This window comes from Oryx dammah, unplaced genomic scaffold (genome assembly GCF_014754425.2).
Source record: "Oryx dammah isolate SB20612 unplaced genomic scaffold, SCBI_Odam_1.1 HiC_scaffold_28, whole genome shotgun sequence".
NCBI classification, from domain to species: domain Eukaryota; kingdom Metazoa; phylum Chordata; class Mammalia; order Artiodactyla; family Bovidae; genus Oryx; species Oryx dammah.
The window spans coordinates 104,470,911-104,491,460 of record NW_024070212.1 but is presented as its reverse complement, the minus strand read 5'-3'; the positions used below and the strand labels follow the sequence as shown (position 1 = coordinate 104,491,460).

At 47.0% G+C, this 20,550-nt stretch overlaps 2 protein-coding genes across 11 annotated transcripts in view; both read left to right on the top strand.

Moving 5' to 3' along the window:
* Positions 1-20,550, top strand: part of MACF1 (microtubule actin crosslinking factor 1) — a 336,445-nt gene that overhangs the window by 252,945 nt on the left and 62,950 nt on the right. The window lies entirely within an intron of this gene.
* The window catches only part of KIAA0754 (KIAA0754 ortholog), an 8,719-nt gene continuing 1,474 nt past the window's right edge, over positions 13,306-20,550 (top strand). The window contains 1 exon segment of the mRNA XM_040229887.1: positions 13,306-20,550. Coding sequence (XP_040085821.1) covers positions 17,159-20,550 — 3,392 coding nt within the window. The 5' untranslated portion in view covers positions 13,306-17,158.

Here is a 20,550-nt window from a genome sequence, read left to right as displayed (position 1 = left end):
AGTCAGAATTCCCAGTCCTGAACTTTTGTGAGTCTCTATTAAAACACCAGGGGAAGAAGACAGGAGTTGACTCAAAAGTACAAATTTGCCAGGTTTGGGCTTGGAAGTTGGGCCTGTCTGTTGGGTGTCGGCTCTCACTGCTTGGGGTGAGCCTTTCACCCTAGACTTACCTGAAAGAGCCTCTCTCCCCTGATGGAGGCCTGTGTGCCTGCTCTTTCCTTCTTGGTTCTTGGAGTAGATTTGGAAAGGGTACTTACAGCGCTTGACTCCCATTACCAGTGGCGATCATTCCTACTCACACAGAAATGCTTTGCCATCAGACTTGCTCTCTCAGTCCCTGCCTGTCAGGATTCTTCCTATTAAAAATATGGATGGAAAAAGGTGGTATGACACCAGGTCATAGCCACATGGTCCCGAAAAAGATCACAAATTTGTAGACAAGATCCAGGTGGCTGTTTCAGAAGGACCCCTCTAGGCTAGGGGATGTTCAGCACTAAGGCGAGACATTGACTGAAGACCCCCTTACAGTGCAATGTAAGGAGCAGCCCTGGTTATCACAGCTGGGATTCTCAAGGCCCTGGGTAAGGAAAGGGTAGGTAGAGAAAGTCCAAACACACGAACCCAGGTGTTATCCTCGGGGAAAGGCCCTACCTGATCAGTGGCTGGGTGGCCTGTCCTGCTGTGTCACACGGGCTTCTCTTCCCTCTTCCGCATAAGCCCCTCCAAAGCAGAGCCTCTGTTATAGGCATGCTTCATGGGTCCAGTTTACTTGAATCCAGGTTCAGTTCAGTTCAGTCGTTCAGTCGAGTCCGACTCTTTGCAACCCCATGAATCGCAGAACGCCAGGCCTCCTTGTCCATCACCAACTCCCAGAGTTCACTCAGACTCGCGTCCATCGAGTCCGTGATGCCATCCAGCCATCTCAGCCTCTGTCGTCCCCTTCTCCTCCCAATCCCTCCCAGCATCACAGTCTTTTCCATTGAGTCAACTCTTCGCATGAGGTGGCCAAAGTACTGGAGTTTCAGCTTTAGCATCATTCCTTCCAAAGAAATCCCAGGGTTGATCTCTTTCAGAATGGACTGGTTGGATCTCCTTGCAGTCCAAGGGACTCTCAAGAGTCTTCTCCAAGGTTAATTAGAATCAATTGTCTAATCAACTAAATGAGTTTTTTTTAGAAAACTGAAGTTTATCCTTTGAGGCACCAAGCTATAGTTTTATCAAACCAAGATTCTGGCTTATATGGAATTATTTTAACTCTTATTTGGCTAATTTCCTAAACATTACATTATATTGTAAATTTTTCTTTACAAGTGCAGGTTAACATTACTAAACAGATTGTAACTGTTTTCCACTGTGGTGGTATCCTCAGGAACATGAGACACATTGGGGCTACTTTGTACTAAATGTTCTTAAATTACCATGCAGTTTGAGTTCTGTTTTGAAGGGCCTCTGATAGCTGTACTGGTTGAGTTCGATTGTGTGTGTGTGTGTGTGTGTATTTGGGGGGATGTAGTTTCTGTTTTTTCCCCTATTACTCTGATACCAGGTATTATTTCTTACTGCTATTACTTTTCACTGTCTTGAGCAGGCTATCTCTTCCTTCAGATCTTCAGTGAGCCGAAAACAAAGTAAACAAACCTGTTAAAATTGCATTAAATATGGCCTAGGATATTAAAAAGAATCCACAGGCAAGCATATACAGTGTTTGGATTTGAGGACAAGTAATTGTTTCCTGTTCATTTAATCCTTGGTTTCTAGAGACATTCTGAATTGTGATGCTGCTGAAAGCTTTTAAGAAATTCCTGGACATCCTTGTATTTTATTTGTATCCTAGCATATAGCCCAGCAGCACTCAGGGTTCAGTAGCTGCTGAGTTGCTTGGTATAGCAGACATGTTTCACTGATTTTTGAGAAGCCTCCCACCACCAGTACTGTGGCTGTGAAGGCTGGGGCCAGCATGTGTATCTGCAGGGAGCTGGTGTTGACAAGGCAAGACCGGAAGATGAGTGCGAGAAGGAGGGTGGTGAAGCTGCGTGCCCTGTGTGTACCCTGCACGTCAGCAGCCTGGTTCCCCAGATCCACCTTACCAAGGCAAGGGCTTGGGGAAGAGTTTTTGTCTCCTCCCGGCAAAGGTCTTGAGGCAGGAGGGGAGGAAGACAGTCCTGGCTGAGCTCGTGCTGAACTCGTGGGAAGTGAAAACAATGAGAAGGGAAAAGCTGTGTGTCTCAGTTCACAGTCCCCAAGAGGCTGAGCCAAGGGAAGTTCTTTCTGGACCCGTTCTGAGGACTGAGTCATTTTCGTGATCCGAGTTCCTGGGTTAATGTGTTCTGTATCCCAGCGATAGACTCATCTTCCCTCACCCCAGCAGCAGACCAGATGCATGTAGTGTGACTCGGCTTGCAGATTCAAATTATTTTTAATAAGGAAAAACAAAGATGAAGATAAGTATTAAAAAACAGCATTCGTTTTAAGTTTTCACCTCTTTTCTTTTTATAATGGTATCATGCTCTCAGCACAGGATCTGCTGAAGAGAAGAGTATGAATCTGTGAGATGGAAATGCGGGCTGTGGTTTGACCCTGCTGATTCCACTGGGGATGGTCGGAATGGACAGTTGAGTCAGGTCTGTGGAGGACCCCAGGGACTGTGCAGCAGTGCTGATAAATGCTTGGAAAGGCAGTTGGCCTCTGGAGGAAACGGTTTGCTTCTTAAATGAATGTGAAAAACTGGAAGTCATTATTCCTAGGAAAGACTTTTCTGTCAGTTGCTTCTGAATAATTGATAGAATCTGGTCAGCCAGTGAGGACCCATGAGATGGGAAGGGAAGAGAGTCCTTTCCCACTAAAGAGGCAGAGACCTCAAGCCAGGCAGAGACCTCAAGCCTCTTGAGTTAGACACTTTACTGCATTCTGCTCTCTCTGTCTTCCACAAAACAGGAAGAAAGCCACAAAGGAAAATAGTGAGCATGTTTGGAGAAACTGGAAGGAAAAGACTTTGGTTAATCTCTTCAGGAAATTCCATTTTCCTGAACAAGAGTCTCTGATTATTGAGAAAAAGGAATTGTATTAAATATATACATAACTAGAGTCTAACAAGAAAGGAAGGACCTTTATTTCATTGAAACTTAAGCCAAAGAATTCCCTCAGGGTGACCTTTCTAGGAAGGAAAGAAAGACTCTAGATGTGGAGAAGGAATCTATGAAGTCTGATAACAAAGATGTCTTGAAATTGCCTGTGTAGGTTTTGTAATCAAGAACTGAGATGGTTCTGAGTCTTACACTAGCCCCTCCCTTGTGTCCGCCTCAGGACCCACAGCGGCCTCTCAGTCAGGACGTGTGGAGGTTTGGGTCTGGGGGGCTGTTGGTGAGGCTGTGGGCTTCCTTAGTTCCCTTCTCAGTCTTGATTGAGGCTGAGCAGAGCCCAGGGTCAGGGACTGCATGCCCTTGCAGCCTGTGTCTGGAGACCTCTATCCTACTGTGAAGCCAGAACAAGAAAGCCCCATAAACTTGTTCATTTGATTCTTTTTTTTTTTTTTTTTTTTTGGCCTCATGGAAAGCAAGCATAAGCTTCCCTGTGAGCACATGTAAAACTCTTGGAGGACAGGGCCTGCCATGGAGCTGAGAGACTGCCAATTTGGACAATGATGGATATTCACTCCTTTTCAAATAATTACAAAGACAGTATCAGCTCCTCTGTGTGTTTGCCAGTTAGACTTACCAGAGAGGAAAGCAAGTGAGGTTAGCATTATCTGCCTGCCCTTGGAGAGAAAGGAAATCACACTCGGTATGACCCGTCTGTCTCTGGAGGTTTAAGTATCACCAGCTTTGCAGCAGCCAAGATAAGATGAGTAGACCCCCACCCCCCGCCGACCCTACTTTGTGCTGACCCTTGGCCTGTGTCGGTTTTTTCTTTCTTCCTTAAACCAGGCTACCCTGGTGGCATTAGTGGTAAAAAATTTGCCTGCCAGTGCAGGAGACACAAGAGACGGGGTTCGATCCCTGGGTCAGGCAGATACCCTGGAGGAAGAAATGGCATCCCACTTCAGTATTCTTGCTTGGGAAATCCCATGGATAGAGGAGCCTGGAGGGTCACTAAAAGTCGGACACGACTGAAGCGACTTAGCGCAGCACAGGACTAAACAACGACAACTCCAATAGAAACTGGGGTCCAAGGAAGTAGAAAGAATGCCCTTGAATAAGGTTTCTCAACCTGAGCACTCTAGATATTTGGAGTGGGACAGTTCTTGGTTGTAGGCAGCTGTCCTGTGCATTGTTCAGCAGCATCCCTGATCTCCATCTGTCCACTCGATGCTAGTAACAGCCTTTCCCTGATGTGACAGCCCGAAATGCCACTGCATATTGCCAGATGCCCCTGGAAGGAAAAATCCCCTCAGTTGAGAACCACTGCCTGAGGAAGGAGAAAATTGCCACCTCTCTGTGGATAATTTAGAACTCAGTTGGAAAAGGTGCTTGTTGATTAAGGTAAATCTTAATGTAGCAAGCCACCTTCTGGTAATCTGATCATAACTGTGAAGCAGCAATACCCGTCTGTAAATCAGCTTTCCCTTAGGCTGGGCCCTGGATTCTTTATTTTTCCTGGTGCTAATCTCTGTCTGGTTTAAAATCTCCTCGTCACTTTTCCTGGCATCTGCGGTTGGTTTCTTTTGCGTAGAGTTGTTGATGCAGGTGTTCAGCTGATGGAGCGTTTCTGTGAAGAAGAGAAACTTCCTTTGTGGAAATACTCCAGGGAGCTTCCTTGCTCTGTGCCTTTAAGGGGAGACTACAGGCTGTCAGTTGTTCTCGGCCTAGGAGCTCACAGTTTGGCTGCTGATATTTATAACCCTTATGTGAGCATCTCGCTCTGCACCTCCCCCCCCTCCATGAATTCCAATGCTGTGTAATAATACTCTCCACCCCCACCGTTGCAGCTGGGTGGGGAGAAGGTGAAGGAGCCTTTAAGACCTTTAAGTTAGCTTCATGTTGAACTTTTTCCAGCCCCATTTTAAAGTATTGCCGTTAGTATTTTCAGTATCAGCACCACAGGCAAAACCCCAAGCTTGTAGCCATTACATCACCTTGAAGGAGCCTCACGTCTCAGTGAAGGTAGTAAAATCAGATGGAAGGGCATCAAGAGAGTGTTGATGAATTTCACAAAAATCCGGCTGGAAATTTTGATAGCAAGGGAAGATTTTAAAGCAACAAATGAATATATCCTCAACCAGAAGGAAGGACTGAGCAGTTTCAATTGAGTTTACTGAAATTCTTCACACATAGTGTCAGCATGTAGCATTTGCAACTAAGACTGATCATCATGGGAAACACGGGATCCAGAAAAGCTAGAATTTACCCTGTGCTGAACTTGGGTTTGTCACTGAGTTTTGAATAGTGGACGTGATTGAGATAAGCACGGGCTTGCAGAATGGGGCTGTTTCTCGCTGTGTCTAGAAATGCTTGGTAAGTGGCCTCAGCCTTAGCCCCATCCTGGGCACTTTGCAACGAGCTCTCTGGCACACAAGCCATAAGAGGTAAGCCTCTAGAAAGTGAGATGAGTTGCTTTGAAAGGCACTGTGTTGTTAGAGGTGGTTGGTTTACCAGGAATAAAATCAGTCCCACAGGGAGTCAGGTCAGGTCAGGGCACTGCACCAAGACATCACTGCACGAAGGCTGTCTCCTGCCAGACGGACTCGTCCCAAGTCTCAGCTGTCCCGGGTGGAAAAGCCTCGCTGTGGGGAGAATGTGTTCCCTCCCCACCTTCCTTCATGTTTTGCCACTGCCAGTCCTGGGGTGTTGTTCAGATACCAGTGTCTGGTATTGTCTGTGAAAGAGTAACACGGTACACTTCTCCCCTGAACCTTTACAAGCTGTTTTCCTACCACCGGTCCTGTGATTTGAAATGTGGACCTTTCACAACTTTAGCCATCAGGGATGAGAGGAAGAGCTGCAAGGTGATGGTCCCTGGATCCCTTCGGGGAGATCAGGTGGAAGGGGCTCTGTATTCCTTTCAGTCCATCCTTAGTGAGCACTTGCTCTGGGTCAGTCCTTTGTGCAAGCTGGGATCTCAGATAGTCTCTAGTTAGCAGTGCAGCATGAGAAGCAGGTGCAAAGAGCTGCAGTAGTAGGGACATAGAGGCAAGAACAGTAAGAGACCTGAGTCTAAATGATCTCCAATCCTAACTTCCTCCCCATCCCCACCTCCATGAATCAGACATTTAAAATCCTAGTTGCAGATAAGAAAACTGAGGTTTGAAGGTGTTAAAGTAACTTGTTCAAGCCACATAGCAAGTAAATGTTAGAGCTGGGATTGGAAAGATATTTGGCACCAAATCTCATGCTTGACCAGTGGCCCCCAGTGAGGGTAGGGGAGGCAGTTTTGGCCCTTAGGGGACATTGACAACATCTAGAGACATTTGTATTGTCACAACTGGGGAGGCTGCTCCCGGCGTCTAGTGGGTGCTGCTTGAATTTCCTATAATACACAGAATAGCCACTTAAAACAAAGGATTATTCAGCGTACTTCTTGAAATACAGGGGATTTTGGAATCTTGCCCTTTTCAGATTCCATGACAAGTAAGAGTTAACTGATGAAATAGTCCCATTGCCTGGGGAAACTTCATGGTTTTCCTTTTAGAAAAAAAAAAAAAAGTGTTGGTTCTGAGAGTGAATTAAACAGATCTGTTAGATCAAGTCAGGATCTTGGTGAACTAATTTGAGTCAGTGGCTAAAGAATGCCCTCCATGCTTCGCCAATCCCCACCCCACCCTGCCTGACACAAGACTCCTGCTATGGAAGTCAGTCAGCTGTGTATCTCAAGCTGCTTCCTGTAGGGTGTGTTATGGAATGGCATAAGCCCTGCACCAGCTGGGAGTACTGACCTCAGTGTGATTTTATCAGACTCCGTCCCTTTTGAGCCTTGCTATTTGGAACAAAAGATCCTCTGTTAGGAATGCAGAGAGCTATCGTGATTGGACAGCCAGAGTGTACACACATGGTTCCCACGGAAAGAACAGGCATAAATTATGCTGTAGCCTTTAAAAACTGAAGCCTCCAAGGTGGTCTTCCCTTAGCTTCTGTCTGTACTCACCCTTCTTTCTGAGAGTGCTTATCCTCCCCCCAGATCTTATGGATTAAACAGTGGCATCTTCAGAACTGGTCTCTGTCTGTGCCTATTACACTTTTTTTTTTTTTTTAAATTGAAGGATGATTGCTTTACAGAATTTTGTTGTTTTCGGTCAAACCTCAACATAAATCAGCCATAGGTATACATATATTCCCTTTTGAACCTCCCTCCCATCTCCCACCCCATCCCACCCTTCTAGATTGATGCAGAGCCCCTGTTTGAATTCCCTGAGTCATACAGCAAATTCCCACTGGCTGTCTATTTTATGTAGTAATGGTGATGTAAGTTTCCATGGTACTCTTTGCATATATCTCACCCTCTCCTCCCCTCTTCCCATGTCCATATGTCTGTTTCTCCACTGTTGCCCTGTAAATAAATTCTTCATTGCCATTTTCCTAGATTCCATATATATGCATTAGAATATGATATTTATCTTTTTTTTTCTGACTCACTTCATTCTGTATAATAGGTTCTAGGTTCATCCACCCCATTAGAACCGACTCAAATGCATTCCTTTTTATGGCTGAGTAATATTCCATTGTGTATATGTACCACAACTTCTTTATCTATTCATCTGTCGGTGGACATCTAAGTTGCTTCCATGTTCTAGCTATTGTAAATAGTGCCGTAATGAACAATGGGATACATGTGTCTTTTCCTCAGGGTGTATGCCTCAGAGTGGGATTGCTGGGTCATATGGTGGTTTTATTCCTACTTTTTTAAGGAATCTCCATACCATCTTCCATAGATGCTGTATCAATTTACATTCCCACCAACAGTCCAAGAGCATTCCCTTTTCTCCACACTCTCTCCAGTATTTATTGTTTGTAGACTTTTTGATGATGGTCATTCTGACAGGTGTGAGGTGATATCTCATTGTAGTTTTGATTTGCATTTCTCTAATAATGAGCGATGTTGAGCGTCTTTTCATGTGTTTGTCAGCCATCTGTATGTCATCTTTGGAGAAATGTCTATTTAAGTCTTTTCCCCACTTGATTGGGTTGTTTGTTTTTCTGGCGTTGAATTGTATGAGCTGCTTGTATATTTTGCAAATTAGTCCTTTGTCAGTTGAGAAACTACATTTTTGATCCCCACTGTCTATCCAGTCTTGTTTCGTATGTAGACCATCCACTCCATCCACTTACCCCAAATACTCCGTAGCATTTTACCAATTTGATTTCTACTCATACCTGAAGGTTTAGCAGAAGTCCCATATCTCCTCAAAACCTTGATTCCCCTCCAGCCCAGCTCACCACCTCTCCTGCTCTCTTAAATCACTTAATATGTGTAACTCATTTAGCCTTTATCATTACTGCCTAATTTTGGCATTTGTTGATTATATGCAGTGTCCCATCCCTCATCTTAATGTTTCCATTTTTGTGTCCCTCAAAGTAGTTAGCATGAGTATATGCATAGTTGGACATTAGTGAATATTTGACTAAGTGAATGCTCTTTATTTCTCATAAGCCATGTGAGCTGTGGGATTCAAAATGCTATCTACTTTGCAACACTTGAGCTAAATCCTTGTGTGTTCTGAGAAATCCTCATCCTAGCCTGGACTCCTCACCTTTCCATCTTGCCTCCAGGCTCCCTTCCTTCTCTCCTACTTAGCATATGTTAAAGGAACATAATTTCATTTCAGTATTAGCCTAAGTAAGCAAAATTTTAAAATTTGCTACTTTGGATGCAACTGAAGAAAGCAGGTTCCGAAATGCCTTTACTTTAGAGTCATTGTCATTCACAATGACAGCAAGAAGAGTCTTCATACTTCTATCAGCTTAGTGAGGAAAATTGAATATGAATTTGAGTCTGAAATTCTCAGCTTGGAATTCTGGCTGAATCGTTTACTAGCTGAGTGACCTTGGGGAAAATTACTTAGCCTCTCTGTATAGTTATTTCTGCTATAAAACATGAGCAATCGTAACTCCTACCTTTAGGGCCTTTATGAAATTTAAATGAAGTGATGTAGATGAAAACAGTAGGCAGATATTAAGTGCTCAATGTTAATAATCTTTTATTTTAAAAAGTTTATCCAAATACATACATTATAACATTATGAAATATTTTTAATAAGTTATTCCCTTTTTGTCTACTGCTGATCATTCTCCAGAAGATTTGATCTAAGACCCAGCACCAAGTTAGATTAGCTCTTTTTCTTCTTGAAAAAAAGGAAATGATGAAGATAAACTAAATTAGTTTGATGACAGCAGTGAAACAGGTAGATGGACAAAAGACCTTCCTGAGCAGTTTCTCTGAGGAACAAATGTGGAGCTCATTGCCAGCCCCAGACCAGCAATACATAAACAGGTTTAGGTCATGACTCCTTAACACAGCTTTAAATATACTGTATGTACACATACATACACACATACATGGTTATTAAATTCATTCATTCATTTCAGAATCCCACAGCCAGCAGGTTTCTCTGAGACCATTTTGACCTTGGCTTCTATGCTCTACACATCGGTATTATTTTCAAATCATTAACCAGAATTAACCAGAAGCCATTACCAGCTCAGTGACTTCCGCAGTCACTCAGAGTTACCCAACAGATCAACTTAATGATCTGAGGGTCCTTGGCCTAATTAGCTTTAGCATAGACCATGTTATCTTCCTCTGTTACCATATAATGGCAACTACCAAGTCAGCATCTTTGATAGAGACACTTCTTAATTTTAATCACTCTTTCATTAAAACATTAAGGGAGAAGATATCAGCTTAATTTCAGAGGAAGCAGCTTAAAAACACAGATAAAATTAATCTCTATGCCAAGTATGTATGCCAAATCAAGATGTTCCTCAGAAAAGCTTTCAGCAACTACATGTATCTAATATTTGGTTACAGGTATCTGTGAGTTAAGGGAAAAAGAAGATAAGAATTCAAAGAAATTGAACCTCTCTTAGGTCTTCTGCAGCTTGGATTCATTGCATCCATTCAAGTGAACCATTTACTGTCTCTCTCATCTTGCAGTTCACTCCCAGAGAAGAGCTCTGATTTAAGTCTAATTCTTTAAATTCAGCCTGATGTTTGTTCATGATCAATGATAAGAACTGCTTTAGTAACAAAATGAAAGACAGTTTTCAAAAATCTCTTATTACTTATTTTACATCCTTTTCTAATACTGGAGAGGAGATCCCTACAGCAAGATTCCTTAGAGATTCAGCCCAGTGACCTGTTTCCTAGAAATAGCTAAGCACCTTTGTGAAGTTGTTACTTTTTGAAAGTTGTGAAGTCATGCCATCCTGGAATTGGAAAGGCTACTCTCGGTGTTAAGTGAAAGCCCACGTGGTCACTTTCTCAGGGAAGCCTCCTGGGCACCTCCAGGCCACATCAGGCCCCTTGACAGATGCGCTCAGAGCACTGTTTGCTTTTCCCTGAGTACTTACTGCAACTGAATTAAAGTGACTGTCTGTCTGTCTCTACAAGAATGTAGGCTCCTGAACACATCTTGCTCATCACTCTCCCTTAGTGTCTGGCATGGATTAGGGCACACAGTAGATCTCAATAAATATTTGTTGAACAAATGAAAAGAATCAAGGCTACACTTTGTGGAATTACTCTTCCTAAGACGACAGGAAGAAGAACCCAAAGACACCAAGAAGGACTGGCTAGAAAGATAGCATCAGGGTAGCACAGTGGCAATGGAAGCCAAAAGAAGAGACACAATAAGGGAGGACCGACACTTACTTTCTCACCACTGCTTATCCTTGATCTGCTACTGTCTGACCCAGCACCCATCACTGCCCTGCTAGCGTTCTTGCAGAAGTACTCACGGACATCCTAGTTGCCAAGCCCAGTGGCCTTGTCTTAATTAATGGTCTTCTTCCTTCCTTGTGCACCATTTAACATCGTATCTTCTTTCTCAAAACCCTCCTGTCCACTTACCTTCCTGACATTGCGCTCTCTCCATTTTCTTCTCTGGCTGCTCTTCTGCTTTCTGTTTCGATTTGTCTTTCTACTTCCTTCACATGTGGCTCCTGAAATCCTGTCATCCGCCCTCTTCTCACCTCTCTCCACACTCAGCCCTGGGATGTCCAATTCCTCACTGTCCTACAGAGTGTTTTACCTCTGTTATCTCTACCCTGACCTTTGGTCTTTCTGGACGCCTCCACATGGGTGGCCTTGGAGTGCCTCACACTCAGTGTGTGCTGCACTGAACATGCCAGCTCCTCCAGTAGGTCTTCCTGTCTGTGGCTGTTTGATAGTGTGCTGTGCCCTCAGTCATCCAAAGAGGTTTATTATTTTTTAATATTTATTTATTTGGTTGGTTATTATAGCCAAATAAAAAGTTTCATTATTTACTATTAATTATTTAATAAATAAATATTTGTTTTTTTATTTATTTGTGCCAGGTCTAAGTTGCAGCATGTGAGATTCTTTAGTTGTAGCATTTGAACTCCTAGTTGCAACCTGCAGGATCTTGTTCCCTGACCAGGGATGAAACCCAGGCCCCCTGCATTGGAAACATGGCATCTTAGCCACTGGACCACTGGGGAGGTCCCAACAGCATTTTTTTACATTTATTTTTTCCCCTAACCCCTACCCTCTATCTGATCAGTTATGAAGTTCAAATAGTCTGCCTCTGCAATTAAGATTTGGATTTTCTGTAATGCAATAATTTATATCAGGTGGCAGTTGAGTGAGCAGCCAGGCTCAGATTCTTAGAAATTTTCCACACACGACTCAGTCACTTGTACGACCCCCTGGTAAGTTAAATAAGGAGGTCTTGAGCTTTCCAGGTGGTGCTAGTGGTAAAGAACCCACTTACCAGCAAACAAGAGGTGAGAGTCGCAGGTTTGATCCCTGGGTTGGGAAGATCCCCTGGAGGAGGAAATGGCAACCCACTCCAGTATTCTTGCCTGAAGAATCCCATTAACAGAGGAGCCTGGTGGGCCACAGCCCATGGGTTGCAAAGAGTTGGACACAACTGAAGTGACTTAGCATGCACAAATAAAGCATAAATTCATGTTTGACATTCAAGGGCCTTGGTGAACTGACCTTGAGCTACTTACCATTCTGACCTTTCATTTTTCCCTTGCATCTGTCCTATAACTTAAACCGTGATAACTTTGAATTGGCTTCTTTAGGTTTCCAGCCTCTAGTCCTTCACTTAGAAATCCTTGTCTCGTCTCTGTATCTCCAGATCCTGATGTGTAAACGTGATTCCCTCCATAAAGCCTTCCTGGAATCTCCTGCTTTTCTGCCTCCCACTGTCCTGATAGGTCTTTTCTCACTTACAAAGCCTGGTGCTTTTGTCTTCACCACTGTCGTGGGGAGTGGCTAAAGAGGGATTAATATGGAAAGTCTACAGGCAGGAAAGGGCTATAGGGGTCATGAGAGTTCCTAAAGAGTGTATGGAAAGCTTTCTCATGGGTTTAGAAATACACAAGAGCTCAAAGAGCATCAAAATCCTTAGATTTAAAGCAAGCTTCACATCATTCTGCATTGCTTAACGAGCCACTCTGTAGCCATCTTTATGTAATAAAACGATGGTAGTGACTGATGCCCAACAGGTTCAGACTAATACTGTGGAGTTTCCATTTGCTACTAAATAAATGCTTGTAAAGTCTAGAGATCCCAAGATGAAAGGCATTTTGTAGGTTTTAAATGTGCAAGATCCAACCAGTCTTCTGTCTCCCCCTCTAGTCAGCACTAATCCTCCAAGAGAGAGGTGGATGAAAAGGCATTATAGAATCTGAGGAAGTGTGCATCTAGGGTCTCCAGATTTTCGTTGGAGGCTGGTGGTTTAAGTCTGGAGCAGACAAAGGCAAAATGCCAAGTCCAAAACTTGGAAAGGGAGCTGTGTTAGGGTGTGAGGCGACTCCACCTTTCTGTTTTAATTAGACAGCAGAAAGGGCCAAGATTGTTCTTTCTTCCAAGTTCACCAAAGGAAAATCTGACACCAATTATGTTCTTAGGAATTTCAAAATAAATAGAGAATTCTTTGAACTCTGTAATCAACTAACTGGAAACTAATTTAAAATTTGGCATCAGCACATATATTTGTATTATAGGAATGGGGGAAGCATCAAAGAGGTGCTCCCTATACTTCTCTTTTTAAAAGTTTACACACTGTATGTGAAATGAACAGATGCTTTTTTTTGTTGGAGCTATCAGGGTAACAAGAGGTTGAAAGCTGTATCAGGTATTTATTTCAGTCACTGAGATGGCTATTGGCAGAGTTCCACATACCAAAACTAAGGAGAAACTCATGAACAGATTAAAAAAAAAAGACATGGAGGAGAGAGACTTTGTGCCTTTTTTCTCTCTCAACACAAGAAAGGAGCAAAGCACTTTTTGCAGGGGAGGGGAGTAATTGGTCAACTTTATGTAATCCTTTCTATAAAGCCATGTTTGAATTTTGGAGAGATTTCTTTGTAATAGTCTCTTAATATAGCCTCCTACTACACTAATCAGAGAGAATGTGACTTAAGCTGATAAGTAATTTGAATCTGAACTTCATAGTTGCTAAAATGCTCCCTTTATTTAGTTGACTGTAATATGGAGCATTGGTGAGAGCGGTGAGACTAAGGTAGATAGGTGTGAGGAAGGATTAAGACAAGACTGAATTCATTGGCACCTGATTTAGTGAGCAAACAGGAAAGGAATTTCTGGCTATGAAGTTTGTGATTCCACATCAAGATCATTCTTTATAATAGAATAACCACCCACCCTTAGTCCAGAGCCAGAATTCCTCAGATTCTTCCAGCCAGAGGGCCCCTGGCACACTAAATAGTCTGTTATGATATCTGAACACGTAAGTGAGCGTATTTGGCCAGGGAGATTTGCTAGTGAAATTGATCTTGCCTTCCTTGGGTTTTTCCAGTTGTACTTAATAATTAAAGGAAAATTAAAACCCAGATTCCCTAAAACGTTAAGTATCAGATACATAAGCTAATCAAGCCCTCAGATCACATTGAGTTAGAGTTAGAAGGGACCTTAAAATTCATCTTGAACAAACTGAAAGATGAATTGTAAATCTCTTTCCCCAAATCTCTGCCAAGTGATTGCTTGAATTTCTGCTCAGACACCTCTGGGGTCTGGAAAGTCATCCATTCAGGGGACGCCCTATTCTTCGAATAGCTGTGAGAAAGCTTTGTGGGTTTGAAATCTGCCCTTGGATCATAGTGTGCCAGCTTAAGTAGACATCCAGAACAAGCTTCCTTCCTCCCACTTCCCAGCCCTTTAGATACTTGATGTTCATCATATTGCTTGGAAACCTTCCCTAGGTCAAACATTGTTGGTTCTTTCTGCTGTTTGTTCCTCAGAGGACAGTCTTTCAGTGTAGGACCAGGAGGAGTCAGCACTGTGGGGCAGCTCCTTTAACAGTTTTACGACTAAAGAATATTCAAGTTAGAAAAGCTGTCAAGACACAGTCTAGTCTGCCCACCCTCCCTTTCAGTTTACAGATGGATAGAGAGTCTTTTGAATTTGAGTGGGCAGAAATTGATCAGCAGCCTCTTTCGAAGTGAGAAATGAAGTGTAAGACATTTTGCCAGTGAAAGGTCTTTTAGTTGCTTAATTATGATCGCAGGCTTCAGCGACACCTCCTTTTTGCCAAAGACCTCTCTGGCTCCAGTCAGCCTAAGGCTAAGCTGAGAGTTTCACTGCCACATCTCCATACACCAGCTATTGGCTTCACTTACAGTTTGTATAGAGGGTAGAAATAACTTTTCCATAAGTTTTACCATCTGTATTGACCACATGGTCAATTGAGAGATTTTAATAGACTTTTTTTCCTTCATAAAATCAGAAAATGACCATCACAAAGGAGCAGCATATTACACCCCTTCTGATATGCAGCTGCCTCTGGTGGACGGGTTTCTGGGTTGCCCTTTGTACTTTCTTTGTTCTACAGTCACCAGGCGTCTAGATGGCTTTTATAAAAGCCAAAAAGCTGTGGACGGGATTGTGGGCCGTTTTTCTTTAGAATTTTCCATCTTGAGACTTGAAATACAGACCCCTGCTTTTCATTTGGCCCCGAGGAGCTCAGGTTTCCTTGGATGTGCCCAGCGGGGAAGGAGCCCAGGTTTGGGGGCTTGGGGCGCTGCTGCCAGCATCTTCCCCGCCACCCCCGCCCTCAGTTCCCTTTGCCTCAGTCATCAACACTATTCAGATCTGTGGGCAAAGAAATCCCGTCTAGGGAACGAACCGGACCTGACGGACGTGAGGAACGGGAGAGGGAAGGTGCCTGGAGTTTATCCAGTAACTTGGTCCGAATTGAAGTGCCAGGTTTAAGGCTGGAGTGTTTTTGGGCCCGGCAGGGGCGCGCTAAAGGTGACATTGGAGGGACTAGGGACACCCCTTTGGCGGCAGAGCCGGAGGGGGAAATGATGCCGGCAGATGGGGCCCAGAATGGCCCTTGCCAGAACCGGCTGGCTGCGGGGCGGCGGGGGCGCCCCTTCTGGGTTAGCTTGCCCTAGGGCTAGGAGCCTGGCGGGCTGGGACGCGGCGGGGGCGACAGGGGCCGGGCCACCGGCGGGAGGGCGGGGCTTTCCTTTGTCAGGGGATTTGCGCTGCGCGGCCGAGACTGGCGCTGGTGCCGCTCCCCGCCCCTCGCTCTCTCGGGGGGCGGGGCTCTCCCTCCGGCCCCGGGGGCGCGGTGGGCGTGGGCCCGCCAGCCGAGCGGCGGACGCCGGGCTCCCTCGCCCCTAGCCGCGCAGAAGCCCCTCCCTCGGTGCCTCGGCCTCCAATCCCCTCGGTCGCCCCCTCCCTCGGCTCGGCAGCTCCTCGCCCCGGCTCTGCCCCGCCCTCCTCCCCGGGCTCTCCGCGTCGCGCTCCCGGGCTTCCAGGGGGGCTGCCCGGGCGGGGCGGCGCGGCGGCGCGGGGAAGGGGGAGGAGAGCCGCCCGCCAGCCGAGCACTTCCAGCGAGCGGCGGGCGAGCGGGCCGCGCGGCGCGAGGGAGGCTGGCTCGCCCCCGCCCGGCCCGAGCGGAGCCTTTTGTTCCCAGCCAGAAGTTTGCATGCCGGGACCGTGACAGCTGCGGGCGGGGAGGACGGCGGGGCCGCGGGGCCGGCGGCGGCGGCGGAGAATAGAGGCGGCTGCTTGACATGCAGCCCACGGCGTGGCGGCTGCGGACCGGGGACTGGCGGCGGCGGCGGGGGAGGCGGCGCCCACAGCACGCGGGACTCGGCTGCCGGAGGGACCAACTAACTTCCTGAGCGCGGGACTGGAGGCCGGCGCGGCCGGGAGCCACCTGCCAGCCTGCGGTGAGGAGACCGTGGCCCTCGGGGCGCGCGGCCCGGGGAGGCGGGCGGCAGGGAGCGAGCCTTGCCGACTGACCCTCGGCCGCCGCCTCAGCCCTCTGGCCCCTCAAAGGCCCGGCGCCGGGCTCCACTCGCCTTGTTTTGCGGCCGCGGCGCTGGGCTGTTCTGGGAGCCACAACAATGCCATGATGTTTTGGAGACAGGAAGCCCCAAGCTGGCCGCGAATGAAGGACTTCCTGTGTTTAAAGTTGCAGGAATATCCGCCGACCAGCCCAGTTCAAATACAAACACCCGAGCTAGGGAGGACGAATGGCTAATTCAGACCAGCTGGACTCTACAGAGCTGGAACTGAGGATAAAATGAAAGGAATTCTTAGGAGCTTGGGCCATACTTGAAGACCAGAGGGGCTGTGCCATTGTTATTAAAGGACGCAATCGATGTAAATCCTCTGCTTCCAATTCTGCTCGGGTGAAAAGTGAGTGGAACTAGATATTGAATAAGACTTGTCAATATCAGATGATTTTTTTTAACTGACTGAATTAGAGCGGTGCTCTTAAAAAAATAAAAGCCATAGAAGGAATAATTTTGTTGATTACATTATACCACTTATCTGTCTGCAACTATGAGGCTGCTAACCTGTGAGGAAAAAACTGTTTCTCTTAGAGCTTCTCCCAGAATAGTTTCAAAGTGCAACTTCCAGGCCTTTCTGGAGGGAAGATCCGATTGGGGGGTTCACAGTTATGAACATGTAAAAGGGTTTTTAACTTACGCGGAATGCATTTTGGGGGAACCTGTGAGAAACTTTTAAAAGGTTGATGGTTCATCTTGATTGAAAAAGTATGGGTAAGCCACTCAGCAGGCCGGACTGTTTAAGGCAGAACCCCACCTGCCTGGGAAAGGGGGAGGAAGAGGATGGCTACATAGAGGATTGCTATGTTCCACAGCGATCTATATATGATACAATGAGGATAAATGAACAAATTGACCAGGGGTCAAAGCTTAATCAGACTTCAAAAAGCACCATGGAAAAGATAGAAGGAAGCACTATATCCAGCAACGGTACATTAGGAGCAGCCGCTAATGTTTTTGAATCCAGAGCACCAGAAGGCAAAAAGTTGGACGAGAGAATAATATTTGACGCACTAAAGCTAAGCAGTGATGTGCAGAAGTCAGCACCTGTGCCACCCAGAAGGCGGCCAAATGCAGAACGTAAGGACAACATTAACAGGAGATCTTGGAAGTCCTTCATGCCACCCAATTTCCCAGAATTCGCCGAAAGGATGGAAGCTTCTCTCAGTGAGGTTTCTGAAGCCGGTGTTTCAAATCCTTCCTTGCAAGAGAAGAAGGAGTCCAGTTCTGCATTAACAGAAAGTTCTGGTCACGTGGACCACAAGGAACTTCAGTCAGAGTCAGTAACTCTGGAACATGTGTCTAAATCCATAGGTATTCCAGAAATGCAGGATGTGAAAAACTTAGGTGGAAACAGCCAAGACTTCAGATTGCAGCAGCGCAGTGAGAGCTCTTCCCGGGAATTCCAGCCTCTAGAGTCAGAAGCTGCAGCAGCAAGTGGTAACACAGATGTAATGCAGGAACACAGATTCCCAAGTGCAACCTGGCCCAGAGCCATGAAAAGTTTGGCTAAGGGAGGCTTCAGTGAGAAGCAGCACCCCCTGGGGGACACAGCCTGCGCTGTAGAATTGCCACCTCTCTCCCCTTGCCTGAGTGAAGAGCTGTTGGATTCAGATTTGCATATTCTCATAGCCCCCAGCCTCAGGGAGAAAACAGAGTCTGAGCTAAAGTTTGAGGAGGATGAGCGATGGATCATGATGGAGGCTGCGGAGGAGTGGGAGGAAGAGAAACTGTCAGAAAATGGAAAGACTTTTCTAACAGCAGATGAGGAGAACAGCCTGGCAGATATCTTTGAAGAAGGAGAGCAAGCGGATACTGCGGCACTGGTGGAGGATGGAGTTGGCTGCTCCACCGCTGTCTTGGGAGCTTTTGAGCCCCTAGCTCTTGGTCAGATTCGTTGCTCTGATGACCTGCAGCCTGCTCAGAATTGTTTGGCTTCTGTTCTCGAGGCCGCATCTTTGGATTACAACTGTGTTCTAACAGGTGAGAGTGCCGTAGGAGAACTGAGAAACAGGACTGCTCTGGGGCTGGAGGGTCTTGTTTCAGATTTAGAATGCACTGTTGGTCCTGCCAACTCAGAGCAGCTCTCTGACACAGACTCGGTGCAGATGTTTCTTGAACTTGAAAAGGAGTGTTTATCTGAAGAAGGAGTGACTCCTCTAGTTGAGCTGGAGAATCAAGCCTTTTCTGAAGGGCTGGCCCCACCCCAGGACGCAGAAAATTCACTTGTAATCAGTCCTTTTTCAGGGGCTACCTTAGAAAAGGAGCACATAGGCCTTTTGAAGGTAAGGACCGAGGACTGCGGTCCTGGGTTGGACAGTGACTCTTTCAGTGCCCTGGATTCTTCTCAGGTGCCTAATACTGTGGAATTTACTGTCTACTCTGATTCCATGAGGGACGCGTCCACTCTTAGTGAGGAGGAAGGTGAAAAAGTGCCTTTTAGCCCCGACACTGCCAGGGAATTTAACCTTAGACTCCTGACTGATCTGGAGTCCCCGGGAGGATGGTCCAACTCTTATCACAGGGCTTCTCCTAAAGAAAACGTAGCGGACTCTGAGGCCAGGCTGGCCAAAGGACACAGCAGTTTGTCCCAGGTGGACGGTCGTGAGGGGGAGGGGAATGCTGAGGAGCGTGTGGAGAGAGCCCCCCTCAGTTCTGCCGTTAGCCGTGAACTCACAGATGTTACCTCAGGATCTGAAGGAGAGGCGTTGCTGGACGATTCCCCTTTACCAACAGATGAGATTCATCGGGAAGGTGAGAAAGGAGCTATTAATGAAGAAAATAACCGTCTGACTTCCTTGGGAGATGTGGACCCTTGTGAATTGTCCGTGGAAGGAGCTTGTGATGAAGGTGATGAAACTCAGGCACTGGGCTATGAAGCCAGGCTGGAGGACCAAGCCTCAGCACATCTTCCTGGTGAACTCCCAGAGCGAGTCTCCCAGAATCTCCAGAGGAGGTCCCCGGAGTCAGAGTTCCTGAGTGCGCACCTGCCGGTTGGACAACTGAGGCATAGCAGAGATGGAGTGGAGACCGCGAATGGGACCAAGCCCAAGCTGAATGTGGCCTCAGTGGAGGAAGGGGAAGCAGAAATGAGAGATCCCAATTCATTGCTAAATACCTTGCTGGAGGAACAAGTTACCAAGGCTAGTAACACAGAAGCCGTTTTGGAGGACTGGGCCTCCATCCCACAGAAGCCTGGCGCAGCTGCTGCAGTGCCCACTGTGGAAGATGCCCTGCATGCCGCAGCGCCTGTCCCAGGGAGACCTGTGATAGCCGCTGTCACAGTGCCCTTCCCAGAGGAGCGTGTTCCAGTTGTTTCCGTGGCCACCATAGAGGCACATGTCCCAGCCGCTTCAGTTTTTACCCTAGAAAAGGATGGCCCAGCTGCTGCAGTAGAGAGGGCTGCTGCCCCAGCTGCTGCAGTGCCTGCTCCTGAGGGGACTGCTCTAGCTGCTGCAGTGCCCACCCCAGAGGATGATACCCTGGAGGAGCCTGTCACCCCCACTGGTGCGGTGCCCACCCCAGAGGAGCCTGTCACCCCCACTGGTGCAGTGCCCACCCCAGAGAAGCCTGCCGCCCCAGCTGGTGCGGTGCTCACCCCAGAGGAGCCTGCCGCCCCAGGTGTTGTGGTGCCCACCCTAGAAGAGCCTACTATCCCAGCTGGTGCAGTGCCCACCCCAGAGCAATCTACAGCCCTAGCTGGGGCAGTGCCCACCCCAGAGGAGCCTGCCGCCCCAGCTGGTGCGGTGCCCACCCCAGAGGAGCCTGCAGCCCCAGGTGGTGCGGTGCCCACCCCAGAGCAATCTACAGCCCTAGCTGGGGCAGTGCCCACCCTAGAGGAGCCTGCCGCCCCAGGTGGTGTGGTGCCCACCCCAGAAGAGCCTACTATCCCAGCTGGTGCAGTGCCCACCCCAGAGCAATCTACCGTCCCAGCTGGTGCAGTGCCCACCCCAGAGGAGCCTGCCGCCCCAGCTGGTACAGTGTCCACCCCAGAGCAGTCTGCCACCCCAGCTGGTACAGTGCTCACCCCAGAGCAGTCTACCGTCCCAGCTGGTGCAGTGCCCACCCCAGAGCAGTCTGCCACCCCAGCTGGTGCAGTGCC